Raw genomic sequence first — 14291 nt, 5'->3', positions numbered from 1 at the left:
CCATTGACAGGGGGGCGGTGGAATCACTTAATGTCTTGTAGCGTTTTTCTTTAAACTCGCTATTTGGCAGTTTTTCCTCCCCTGAAACATCATATTTCATTTTAATAGGAATGTTTCATTGAACATGACACCAAAAATCCATCTTTACTTAAAAACCCCAAGGGTCAAACGAGCAGATGCTCACAATTTGAGATAATACAAGTCTGAATTTTGTCATTATTTTATTTTCCCTGTATTAGTTAAATGTAGTAGCCCTTCTAGTTTCATTGCAGATACATCTCAGCTGCATAACACTAAAGATGTATCTACAAACTTTTTCTACTGGTTACATCCTTCCATTGGCGGGGGGGGGGGAGAGAGGCACCTTGACCTCTACATACATCTAAATGTGCTCCTGGGGTGACATCCAAGCCCAACTCAAAAACTGAGATGGGGCTGTATTTAGAGTCTCAAACATGTGGTTCAATCCAGAACAACCCAGCCTTACTTAAAACACTATCTAACCTATTCCATTCATTTCATTAGGTATGTTGAGCCTTGTTCAGTAAAGGCACGTTGAACCACATCTTTGTCATGGATTAAATGTTTTTTTCCAATCACATTTTAAAATAATGATTTTAATTTTTTTAAAGTTAATAGGACAGCACAAACTAGTTCCCACCTCACTCTTTGGGCTAAATTCTCTGTCTCACACCACCGGTAGCAGAGTTCCCAGTGAAGCAGAGAATCCAGCGTTGGGGAAAAAACAGAATGGGCTGGGTGCCGATCAGTTTCCAATGCTTCAGCCCCTCATTGGGATCGCGGTTAGTGGGCTGGGCACCATATTCTCAGAGCCCTGATCCTCTGGGCGGAGAACCATGTGGGCAAGAATTACACAGGTATGGACATGCGTGGCCCGGTCGTGGTGGGCTAACTCCTTACAAACAACAACAATCCCTCCCCCCCCCCCCCCCCCCCCTCCTTGGAATACTGCATCTGCTGTCATTTTCATTTTCCCCGAGAAAGTCGACGAACGGCTGCCACCGCCAGGAGAACGCTAACATTGACCCTCTTAAGGCAAACTTTATTTTCTCGAGACTGAGAAACCCATCCATGTCACTAACCAAGCTCTACACTCGGGGGCTTCGCGTCCCTCCACATTAACAAGATCCGTCTCCGGGCTACCAGGGAGGCAAAGGCCAGAATGTCGGCCTCTTTCGCCCCCTGAACTCCTGGATCTTCCGACACTCCAAAGATTGCTACCTCCGGACTTGGCACCACCCGTGGTTTTAGCACCGTGGACATTGCCTTAGCAAAACCCTCTAAGCTTCGGGCATGCCCAAAACATGTGGACATGATTTGCTGGGCTTCCCATGCACCTCGCCCACCTATCCTCTACCCCGAAAAACTTGCTCATCCTAGCCACTGTCATGTGTGCCCGGTGGACTACCTTAAATTGTACCAGGCTAAGCCTGGCGCACGATGAGGAGGTATTAACCCTACTTAGGGCATCCGCCCATAGACCCGCCTCTATCTCTCCACCTAGCTCGTCCTCCCACTTGCCCTTAAGCTCGTCCACTGGAGTTTCCTCCGCCTCCGAAAGCTCCTGGTAAATATCCGATACTCCTTACGGGAGTTGCCGCCAAAGTCCATCCAGGGGCCACCTCCCTCCCCCCACAAGATAAGACCAGTCAGCTGTGTTTAAGCCCCTCAGATCCTTGAGCTGCAAGCTTTCCATTCATTTCCTTTACTAGGCTGTGATTGACAGCTTCAACACACACAGTTGTCAGCTGTGCTTCATTCATCTTCCTTCACAGTTGAGTAACCCTAAAGTGCTCTAACCACAATGTTTATAAACATCAATCTTTGATTGGCAGGTCCTGGCCCACGTCAACAGAATTAAGTGCTTTCCAATCACCTCCCTTCACGGTTGAGTGATTTTGAAGTAGTCAGCTGGCAATTGACAGCTCTTAACTCTGTTTGAAGTGGTTGATGTTTAGAAACATTGCAGTTGGAGCAGGAGTTTTTACTAGGTGAAGGAAGATGAATGGACCAAAGCTGACAGCTGTGTGTGGAAGCTGTCAATCACAGCCTAGTAAGGGAAATGAATGAATGGCTTGCAGTTCAAAGATTGGAGAGGTTTGAACAGAGCTGACTGGTTTCTCTTTCCAGGAATTGACACATGGTGCTTCCTGTGTCTGAGCCAGCAGGTCTGTTGTCCAGGTGGGTGTTACAACGGCAGTGGTCGGGACTGCTCTCTAGCTTCCAGATAAGGGTCTCTTTTCTGGGGGGCAGCCTGACAGGGGTCTCTTTTCTGGGAGGTTTTTTTTTGGGGGGGATCTCCTTATTTAGGAGGTCTCTGGGGGCAGGGGAAGGAGGGGGGGGGGGAAGAGTTTTTTTTTAGTGGCTCTGGGGGTGGGGGTGAAGATTGATGATGCATGGGGGGGGAAGCCGCAGGACCTCGATACCGGGCGACCCACTCAACATGGCATAAATTTGAATGGCAAATCACAAATGGAGAATTTCGACCTTTGTCACTATGTGACAGCAGGCCTGTTACACCAATCTCAAACGAAAACCTAACTAGGAAACAGTATCCGAGTCCAGCTGGACACATACAGACACGTTCCCCTGGCCCCATCATGCATGTTGGAAATGGCTGGTTCAATTGATAGATTGTCAAAGGTACACTCCCCTAGTATTCAATATTTTAAATATACACTGGATTTTTTCTTTCCTAATCAATATGCATTTAATTAATTTCAGCAAGTCCCCACCTCAAAAAACCCAACAGCAGCCACATTGCTCCTTGCAGGAATTTCTAAGATTATATGGCCCAATGTCTGTACCAGGAATGGAAAATGCCTGGCACAGCCAATTTGTACAAATAAAAGCACCCAATTGTGTTAGTCTGCCATCCAACTAAGCTTTCTCCTGCAACGAAAGCCAATGTAACAAAATAATAATTAAAAGTAGACCAATGAAGTAAGTAGTCAATCTGTAGCAACTACATCAGGATGGAATTTGCTGATGTTTGTAAACAGATGGTCTACAAATGCAGGCCCAAATCAAAATCAGTTTGTTAATCTTTGTGAGGGCCAGTGTATTTAGTTAAGGTTGGTCAGAATGGCTATAATTGGAGTATGTGAACAAATACTGTACATATGAAGCACTCTGTAAATCCTGCACTGTAGCTGTATCAAAGTATAAAGTATAGTTCATAAAGGAGGCCCAATACTAATCCAATTATTTCTTTAAAAGAAAGTAACAAATGAGTGATAGGCAAAAATAAAACCCAAGTTCAATTCAGAACTGCAGAAATACCCACATCCAAAGGCTGTGGTACAATAATGATGATATCTATCGTACTGAATACTGAATCATGGCTATTGGGGCAAAAGAAAAAAGCTGCTTTCTCAAGAAGTCTTTAGTATAAATATTTTAAAGTCACAGCTTCAGAAGAGCTGTCAGTTCCATGTTGGAGTATTGATTAGATTTTCGGTTGTGAACCCGAAGCATTTCCCTCCATTCTTAGCAGCACGTTAAGCTGATCAGAGAACTAAAAAATATAGAACAAAAAAAAAGGTTTTCCATGAAACAAGGATTGATATCATTGTTGTGTGGCTCCCACCTACACACCAAAAGTAAACTGCAATAAAAATCCTCAGCGTGTGAAGGTACTCATAAATTATACAAGAACAGCGTTAAGATTTTGTGAGTTTTTTTTAAAAGGATGACCTACAGCAGGCATGATGCATAGTGACAGAAATAAAATGCTGGAGAGCTGCTCTTTGTGCTGGGAGCTCATCATCGAGCACCAGAGTAGTTAGCACTCAGAGTACTGTAAATTATCACTAGTCATGACCATTGATTTTCCGTGTATTATTTCTTTGGGATTAGAGGAACAATGCGGCCCTGCTAACACCTCGCCAGCAGTTCCACATCCTGTTCATGAAACTGTGTTCCAAAAGTCAGTGCCAGCTTTTTAAAATCATTTTTTCATCCCTTTTCCCTCAGTCTTGTGTCCATCATTTACAAAGCATCCTTTTGTCCTAGTATTCCCCCTCCCTTTGCTGTCACATCACGTTTCTAGACACCACGTGTAGATTAGTTTGTGGATGATTTCTATAGGGCAAGTTCAACCTCTCTCATTTGCTGAAGACTCTCAATTTAATTTGCTTCTATAAATACCAACCCCTCCCTCCTTCTCTCCCAGAGCTCCCCCCCCCCCCCCCGCCCCCTCCACCACCCCCCAGCCCCACTTCCCCCATCCCCACCCAAAGCCCTCAGGTTACTGGCATTATCACAAGTCTTTACAATGTAAGCCAGGAAAGACGATAAGAGCCCGTCCGCAAGGCCAGGCAGACCAGTCTGAACTGGTTCTAAGATAAAAATTGAGCCGTGTCGTTTTTATCCCCATCAGCCAAAAGACCCAGGAGCATTAACGTATTGTCAGCAGGTAAAGAAAATAAACTGCTCACTGACTATGACACTTTCATCAAAAGTCTGGATCTAAGCCAAGTTCATCTGTTAATGGACAGCCATCATCAGGCCCCCCATTCCTCTCCACTCCCACCACCCCATCCCCCAGTCCAAGCCTTCGTCAACCCTCCCATTCTACTGTGCTCTTCTACCTCTCAGCTCCTAAAAGCTAGACATAGATTATGTCTGCCTTTCCCTTTCTATTCGGGATAAACAAAGTGCTTCAAGTTCAGGGCACACCCTGGGACCTATGACAAAGCAATCTATCATTCTGTCTGCTAAATCAGTCTGGCTGCACCAAGGCTAAAGAGACTAATGGTTCAAATGTACAATTTCCCTTTGTGCTGCTGCCCCTGTGCTGCTAACCCCTTTTCTATACTGTCTTCAGACGAGCAGATGTGCTTGACCATTCTGTATAAGCCCCTCACGGCCAAGTTAGGTTTAATAAAAAGCTGAAGGGGGAGAAAAAACACAAAGATATATTAAATGAAAAGAAAGTGAATCGTTCCTCTTCTCTGCTTTGAAATGTAAAATGAGAGCTCATCTCTAATGGAAAAAAGTAAATTACAAGTAATAGATTTGAAAGCTGCTACTAGTGATCCAGAGAAAAACATTGTGGAAAGCAAATGAATTATTTTAGAGATGTCCTCACTCACTTCCAAGTGTTTTATTAATGAAAAATAAACTAAGTGTGGAAAGCATTTCATCTGCTGAATCTCACCTTGCTAGAAAAAAAGCTTTTGACACACTATTCATTCTGTGTCTTTACACACATGCCCTTCTCTCCCTTGCACGTCCCTAATTCTGCTTGCCTCTGTGTACATTAGAGACTTTAAAGCACTTCATTTTGCTCTTGATCACTTGTATCTGTGCACGTTTAGGCAGCATCAGGTTCAGATTGATCTTTAATAAATCTACTCTGGGGGTGGTTTATTTTAGATAAACCATTTTCTGTGCTAGTGTGCACAGATTGGTTCATTAACAGCTCATGCAGTGAGCTGAATCCATTCATGTCTGCACAGGGAAACCAATTCAGATTGATCTGAACTAGGGAAATTACCATAGGGAGCATACAGCCGAACAGGTCGGACTCAAGCTGTCAATAAGCTGATTTATTAAAGACCGATTCAAACCGATGTCGCTATTCACGCAATCTTTGAGTAGCGACATCCATCGACTCTCCCGGCCTCATGCTGTCTGTCTTACTGCATCAGAAGTGGACTCATCAAGACTAAAAGTTAACCAGCAGATATCAAATTAAAATCTTACGGAATGTCCATATAATCCACAGCTGTTGGACTGCTTATAATTTCACATGTTTACTTGCTGAGTTCTATTCAGTTTGGATTTCTTGTGAGGAAATACACATACACAGGACAGAACAACTTTCGCATGTTTACTCAACCCAAGCTAGTTTCTCTTCAGTGTGAGAGTCACAAACTACAACATGAAGAGATTAAAGCAGTTGAAAATAGTTCAGTATCTACCAGAACATATTGTTTGACTTCAAAAAAGACAGTTAACCATCTCCAAGAAGAGGCATGATTCCCAAATTAATATAATATACTATATGGAAAGCTGCTCAGGAGGAGTTATATTCAATGTTTGCACCTTGAACAATTACTGTTCAATCCAGACAGGAGCCAGAAACACTGAACTCATGTTTATTTGAATAGAATTTCAACTGTTTGTAATCAACCCTCTTTACATCAGAAATCCTTGGTGCAGAACTACCTTATCAAACACAGAACCTATGGCTCCTTCAATGCAAAGCTTATTTATAAACACAGCATTTTTTAAAATCTCAAACTGCAGCAATAGAACTACCACAAAATATTAGTTTTAAAACTACAAATCTCTTTTCAGAGCTGGATTGTCTCCATTAAACACAGGGAATATGTTATGAGGCGAGGCAGTTTTCAATGGCTTAAACAATTAGTTACAAATCTCCAATACATTGAAGTGTTCCTGCATTATCAGTGATCACTTAAGGGAGGGGGAGCATGATACCTTCTTTCCCACAAATTATATAACAACCATTTTTATCAAATTATAAAAATGACAGGATTTAATTTAGTACATTTAACTATTTTGTTGCAAAAAAAGGGCATAATGTCGAGCCATTCTATTTGCTTTGCAGATACACAACAGTGGAACAAATAATGTGGCATGGGCCACCTTGCTCATACTTTAAATCACTGGACCTTTCATCTAGTCCCCCGTCCCCTCCAGATTTCATTTTTTTCATTTAGAAAGGGGGAAAATGTAAATCATCTATTAGATTTCATCATATCTTACTAAAGCAATTACATCAAGAAAATGATAGCGCGTGTGGAATCAATTATGCATGCACTTGGATTGGGACCAAAGGCTACGAAGTCAGATAGGGCTGCACCACAGCAAAAAAAAAACTGGAACTCACAGATGGACCCCATCAGTTCATCTTACTGTCTAAAAAGTTCATGCACTTAATAATTTATTTGTGTTCTGGATACTGTTTCTCCACTGAATATTAACAACTTTGAAGTGTGCTTTCAGTATAGCAGAACTGGAAGGTAGCGGGCGGCTTGCAGCTTTTGACTACAGCATCTTTGGGAAAAGAGCCACAGAGGCAGCTTCTGTGCTAATGCAGAAAACATGATCAAAAGTGATTAACAACAGCTTCATATGCAAATTACATTAATAAAGGAGTGCAAAGTCATCATGTAAATTAAATATGTCGAATCTCTTGGTGAACTTTCAATCTTGAGGAAAGATGAAAAAAATAGCACTGCTTTAATTTACATCATCAATTTTCCGAAATACTCAAATCTTGGCGATACAAACAATTTTCACCTTTTCTTCTGCCGCATCCTGACAAGCTAGCCTGATGCGTTCCGAATGCACATGTTAATAGGCCAATCAAAAATGCAAAACAATTGGCAATTACAGCGAGGACCTAATGGTCATTAGAATTTACAACTAGGTAATGAACTAAAGTCTGCCCACACCATGCATATTCATAAAGCAATTTAGCCTTTGAAGATTAAAGAAGTGCTTAAAATTCAAATGAGCTTTGGTAAATTATCAGCAAGATTCATCCAGGAAGCACAGGTTATTCTAAGCCATTTCTTTAGATTTTTTTAAAGCAAAAATATTAGGTCTGTTAATCTAAGCTTTCTACAAGCAAGGATCGTCAAGCCAAACCACAGGAACAATAAAAACACTAGAACAATTACATTAGCTTCCATGGATCCCACCTTTCAGTCAGAATCCTGACAATATATCTATCTAACATATATATTTATAAATAAAGGCAACTAGCTTACAGGAAAACTGATGGGACAGTCATAACACTACAGCATAGATTTTTGCACTATCATTTTCCAACCACTGGGCATTAGATAGGGGTATTTCCACAACAACATGAACCAAGGGCAACTAAATTATTTCAATGTTTTGGTTTACGTTAGGTGTGCCTACACGTGCATGTCAACCTCACACCTCTCTCTTTCAGTGCCTGACACCTCTCAGTACATGTCCTATAATTTTATCAGAGTATTAAGCAAGATCAAATGCTGGGAGGCAAGCAATAAAGTGAACAGGTACTACAATGGTTTAGAGGAAATAAAACAGTGAACAATTTTCACAATTCTGTAACAGTTAATTTGTGAATACATAAATATTTACACCCTATGATACTGTGCCCTACTAGTATTATTGTTCTATTGGGGCCCATCATGGAACTCCTCAAATCACCATACCTGTAAAAGGTGGCTATGGAAATGAAAAGGAAATGACAAGCTCACAAAATAGCAACATTCATATCAGCATTTCAAAAGAAAATCCACGAGTTATGAGAGCACAACACTTGTGGGCATGCATTCTTCCAAATTGTCTGCCACTCTTGTACATTAACGACATTGCAAAAATAAGGCAACTCCCCATGACAGGAGCTCACCATAGAATAAACCTTCATTGTCTAAATATCCAGAAGAGAGTTGATCGCGGTCTCTCCATCTTTCCCACTGCGAATGCTGGCCAACTGATTTTGCAGTTTAAACAATGACCACAATCAAATACGCACAAAACAAGAAACAAATCCGCTATTAAAATCAGCATTCAGCATCAATAGTTAACTGACGTCGAGTGCTGATTCAACAAACTATTTGTCTTTATAATGCACAATGAGAAGATCTGCTTCTCCCCTTTCCTCTCCCTTCCCCCACATACATATTACGGCTGCAGTCGCTGTTTATTTGCATGATCAAATAATATTCTCCTCATTATTGAAACGATTCATCGGCTTATTTGGATACTACATTAAATTGTCAGAAAAAAATGGCACAACTTCCCAGTTAAATGTGCACTGAGAGTCTTGCAGAATGTGTTAACGTCACGCTGAATGAGCCCTAGCTAATTGGCATCATGTTTTTCAGCCAATACAGACGACAGTTGCTTAGTTTAAGAAAATATATATACACAAAATCTTTAAAGTAATGATCAGAATGATTATTTTCAAATGTGGTTTGAATTCAGGTGCCTTCTCTGATAAAGCATTTTACTGCTCAGATACAAATGTAGACAGCACTATAACAAATGCTGCTGACAACTTAGTTTAGCAAAGAAAATTGGCAATTTATTTGTTGTTCGTCAACATTCATCATACTACTGTGAAACATTACAGGAGAATTCTTATTTCTTCCTGCTAAAAAAAGGGCTGTGCCCATTTCCCAAAAGATGGCATACCCAGAGCTGCCACTTCCCGTGCAGAACAATATTACAGTGCACTCATGAATAACATTAATATTACAGCATCACATCTCACAGGACATTTACATGATCCCATCTGAGCTCACACCTGAGGGCCACACTCAGGCTCGATAATTGAGCTCTGATTGTAAAGGCAAATGAAGAACACTAAAACCCTGCTGGGATCTGGGTTGACCTCCTCCACCCTGCACCTTGCTCTTTCCAGTGCCAAGGTGTCTCTCAGACACTGAATAAGGAACATGTCAAGACACTGGTGCCAAATCAATGAGAGAGAAAAAATATGATAAAAATAAGAGGAAGCCAGCGGTCCTGGTCAGCACTGCTGAACCAGTGTTCAATATGAAACCAGTACAGAGCACGATGCTGAATACTTAAGATGCCCAGTGCTTTAAGCTTTAGGGAAAGAGGTGGCGTGGTGCCAGGAAATGGCCGACTAGGCACTAAATGCCTTTATTTCGCAAAACCTTGCCAATATGAATGTAAAAATTCAGATAGTAAATTATTCTCTGCTACATAATGCAATCCTTTTGACAACTTTTTAAAACTGAATAATATAAAAATAAACGCATAATTTCCTTTCATATTTGTCAATTAGCTAATTACAACAAAGAGAACGGAGTGCAGACGCCTCTGGCTAGGATGGTATCCTAAGACAGTGGCTGATTCCCATGGCTAACAAACGATGTACCACATCAGGCAACCAACCTTCCTTCAATTTTTTGCAAAGCTGGAAACACAATAAAACTTTAATCTAACCTGATTTATCAAAGTAAAGCACAATCCATTGTCAAATAGGCTCAAGTAACAAAAACACAATGTTTATTTCCTATGTCATTGAAGAATAAACATACCGTGTACACTACAAAGCTTGGCACCACCAAAATGGACAATAAATAAAATGTTTAATGGCCAATCAGTTTAATGTACTGCAATATATACTTCCTTTTACAATATTCCACAACTGGGCAATGACGAAGTTGAACCTGGCACCCTGGTCAGAATGTTAACAGTTTCTCAGGGATTCTTTTTTTTACTTTTAGTAAAATGAAAACATATTATCAACATAGACAGAGAAAACAACTTTGTGAATGTGGGCTATGAAATTACAACAAATTAATCAAGAGAAACAATTCAAACTTTTCTATCACTGCAAGTGAGAAGTGCCAGAGCAGGACCTCTAGCGTACGTGTGACGCATTGTTACGGTGTAAAATATAGCTTATTAAACGGCACATTATAACATTTTGTTATAAAATTTTCAAATATTACAACTTCGAATGGTAAACAATTGATACCGATTGAACAAAACATCTTCCGCTATATAACTCCTGAAAATGCATGTCTCTGGGCAACATTGTTTGTCTTCCGTTTCTCATGCGGATGAAGCATTTTATATGTGTGTATCAATGCATCCCATTTGTGAGTGTGACCGCCTGTTGTACTAGTGCATATCTATGTGCCTGTTCAATACATGTAAATCTACTGTGCACTCTCCAGACTTTCAGGGTCCATTCTAAGCAATCTAGATCCCATTTGTTTGACGGTGACTGTGTGGTATGTCTTTTGAGCTGCTCGCCTCGATATGTAAATAGGAGGTTGCATCACTTAAGCAATATTCCATATTTGGCGATTTAGCATGGCTTTTTCAGTCTCTAAAGGCTAGAAGCCCCTTCCGCCAGGCTCCTGGTTCATTAATCATGCCCTGTATTTGTGTTCATTTTCCTTCCTATTTCAGACAACACATGTAAATGGTCGCTATATTATTTGTCCCCTCAAAGAATCTCTAACCCGCTCCTCGCTGCAATACAGAAGCTATGCATTTATTGGAATGATAATGTAACCCTCTACATTTTTCAGAGAAAAAGGTAGAAACCTAATTGATTAAAACAGTGAACGAAAGAAGTCAATTGAAGGAGGTGAAAATCTGAATTAAGTTTCAATTTAGATAAAGCATTTTTCTCCTTTCGGAGTCTGCTGGATAGTTAGATATCTCCCTGTATAGTTAGATATCGTTAAGTAAATATCTGAGTACACTTTAGTCTTGAAGATTTTTTTTGAGTTTTTGCATCTTTAATGAGGCAGCTATATAAACTATGAGCTATTATAATAAAATTGGATTTGTTAAGCTTCGGTGGTTAAGGACAGGCTTAATTTCTTTTTTTAAAAAGGAAAATAAGAAGTTTTCCAACCAGGACTCTCAGACACAAGGAATCGTGGCACACATTTAATATAAACTGTCTAATTTTTCCCAAATTAAAAAACATTTTAATTAAAAGGAATAACTGATTCCATTTTTATTTTAAAATTTCTCATCACGAAGCACTGGGATTTATGGAGATTTGATTATTTCAAATCAGCATTATAACAGGATACAGTGACAATTTGCACTCGTATGAACTTAAAGAATAAAGGCTTGAATTTTTACATTGGTATTTTAGCTACCAATATTCTGAATGACTAACCACAAAAAATGCAAAACAAAATGAAAGATTATCTAAATTTAACTACTCAAAAGAAAAACTGTGGAATTTCTGTAATAACTCTTAGGTAAAAATAAGGTAAATGTGAGAGAAAGATGGAAAGAGGAGAATCACAGAGGAGCAAATAAAAAAAGATAAAGAGAGCGACACTCATGCAGTGACAAAAAGAGACAGAGAAAGCACAAGAGGGTGAAATGTAGAAGGGGAACCCATAACAGAAATAAAAATCAAGATACATCTGTCAAAACCACATCACGAAACAGAGAGAATACGAGAGGCGTTTATCATTCCACTGAGGAGACTTTGTGCATCGAGTGGCCTTTTCTGTCAAACCAACCTTTGAAATTTCCAACATGCCCTTAAACTTTCGAATAAGCATGTCTGTGCGCTTCAGCAACTGCCCTCTTAACTCTGGCCTGGCGAGTATAAATGGCATCTTAAAGTCAAGGTCACCCATGTCATTTTGCCATGGGGCTGTGTTTAATTACAGTGCAAATGCTGACAGCTGATAGAGACTCGGGGAATAGCACCAGCATTCTGATTAAAGCAAAAACAGGAAAACAGAAACGATACAACACGTTTTGTGTTTTTCTCTGCTTATTTCTATTTGCGTAGGGGTGTGCGTTTGGTTTGATATTGTGTGTTTGGTATTTTTTACCTGCCACTGTGCTTTCCTGCTTGGGGCAAACTCCCTTGGATGATGTAGATAGGCAATCATCATCATCTGGTGTGACCTGTATGCCAACCTCGACAGGTGTGGATGCTTTTTTCAACTCACTGGGAGACGGTGACGGTGGCTTATCCACAACTTTGTCCAAGCAGAGGCCGCCATTGCATTGCTTCCTTTTGTGCTCAATAAAGATCAGAATATCCCCCAGTGGGAAATTCATCTGACACTGGCCGCAGGTAAGGAGGTCGTGGTCACCCTCAGGAGCTCCCAAGGTGCCATGCTCCTCTTCTTCATCTGTGAGAATGGCTTCCAGGGAATCAGCTACAGCAGAGGAATGAAAGGAGAGCAAAATATAACGCAAATCAGACAATTCTTCTCAGCAAACAATTTTAACTTTAATCTTTCTTTCCCCAGCTTTCCCCACAGAGCTGTATTAATAACAGAATGGATTATTTGAGAGGTTGTATTTTGGAGGGAAGGGTCTCTGTTCTCCTGTTGAACTGTACAGCTCCTCCAAGAAATTTATCATGTGCCCAGAAGGTTTCAGGATGGCATTATTTGATTTAGAATGCATCTTCTTCATCCACAAAGAGAAAAATGTACTAGTGAAAAATTGGTGGTTTTTTTTACATGTGATGTCACATCACATGCTCTTGTCAATGATCGGATTTCTTTGGGGAAGGTTGTGTCTGATTGCAGTGGAATTACAGCAAGGAGACTTTTCAGCTACTTTTCTCTCCCTCAAAATTATTTTTGATTTTTTAAAATGTTGTAGAAATGAAGGGTTTGTTTGGCACCGAGAAACTGGTTTATTTCAGTTTCAGTACTAGTTCCAAACAGCTGGTCGCTTTACATTACAGAGCCTTACATGCCAAGGATGGGCTTTGTGATAGAAGCTATTGCCGCTCTTCCTGCTTTTGTTAAAGGCTCTTGGTAGGAACCCAAATACCTATTTTGTCTGCACTTAGCTGTTCTGAACACAAAAGCATTAATTTATTAATATTTTACCATAACTGTTAATAGCATTGGGAAAGCTGCCCTCTCTTTGCAACATATTGCAATCCTTTTCCAGAGAAAGCTGATGAATTAGTTTTAATTACCTGTTATCACAGAGAATCACACCTAGATTGTAATTCCACTATAACAGACTAGAATTTAACTAAACATTCAGCAACTAAAGAATTTTGATCAATTCCAGCCAAATTTGTTCCTTAGTTATAGAGAGCGGCAACCCCCCTCGACCAAACACGAATACACCTCCCTTATCCTCACACACCTCGTAACCAATTTTGACACAGCCATCGACTATTCAAAACTAATGCCCATTTATCATTGAAAAACATTTTACCAATTACTCAGACTCAAAATTTACAATTCAAGGCATTATAATATTTAAAGTAAAAATGCGCAAATTCATGTCGGTTTGTAATGTGAATTTATACAGATTGAATGGAATGTCACTGCCACTTTGAGAAAAATACATAGTTATAGAAGAATGATCGTGCAAACTTTTTAAAGCTTATTTAATATGGGTGAAGGGGAGGGAAAGGGTACACCTTTATTTCAATTATCTTACTTGTGATTTTGAGATTCCAGTACTGATTGGACTTGCCTTTTTTTTGTTTTCAAATGACACAGATTTGAATTCACATTAACAGATTGCATGGCAACTCCCCAAGAAAGATGCGCACACATAACAAGGTTCAAATAGAGTAAATCATTTTTAAAATTTTAAATCACAAAATAGTAAGTGAACCATTCACTTTAATCCAAGTGATTAGCCCTACATATTTTGCAATGAATTTGAAATAGTGAAGCATGTCATCATAAATATGCAGAAGAATGTGTGTATACATACACATACACTGAATTATAGGATCTATAGGCTAGTCGTTCACCAAGCTTATTGTCACAAAGTATTAGAAATCC

The 14291-nt window shown here is 39.9% G+C and overlaps 1 protein-coding gene across 4 annotated transcripts in view; it reads right to left on the bottom strand.

Moving 5' to 3' along the window:
• The window catches only part of bcl11aa (BCL11 transcription factor A a), a 304266-nt gene that overhangs the window by 289097 nt on the left and 878 nt on the right, over positions 1-14291 (bottom strand). For all 4 annotated transcript variants that reach the window (XM_072507811.1, XM_072507809.1, XM_072507810.1 and 1 more), the window contains exon 2: positions 12351-12683. In XM_072507811.1, the coding sequence (XP_072363912.1) occupies positions 12351-12683 (333 nt within the window). The remainder of the gene's footprint in view (positions 1-12350; positions 12684-14291) is intronic.

Source organism: Scyliorhinus torazame, chromosome 1 (assembly GCF_047496885.1).
Source record: "Scyliorhinus torazame isolate Kashiwa2021f chromosome 1, sScyTor2.1, whole genome shotgun sequence".
Classification (NCBI taxonomy): Eukaryota; Metazoa; Chordata; class Chondrichthyes; order Carcharhiniformes; family Scyliorhinidae; genus Scyliorhinus; species Scyliorhinus torazame.
Note: the sequence above shows the minus strand (reverse complement) of the source record. Positions and strands in the feature narration are given on the sequence as shown.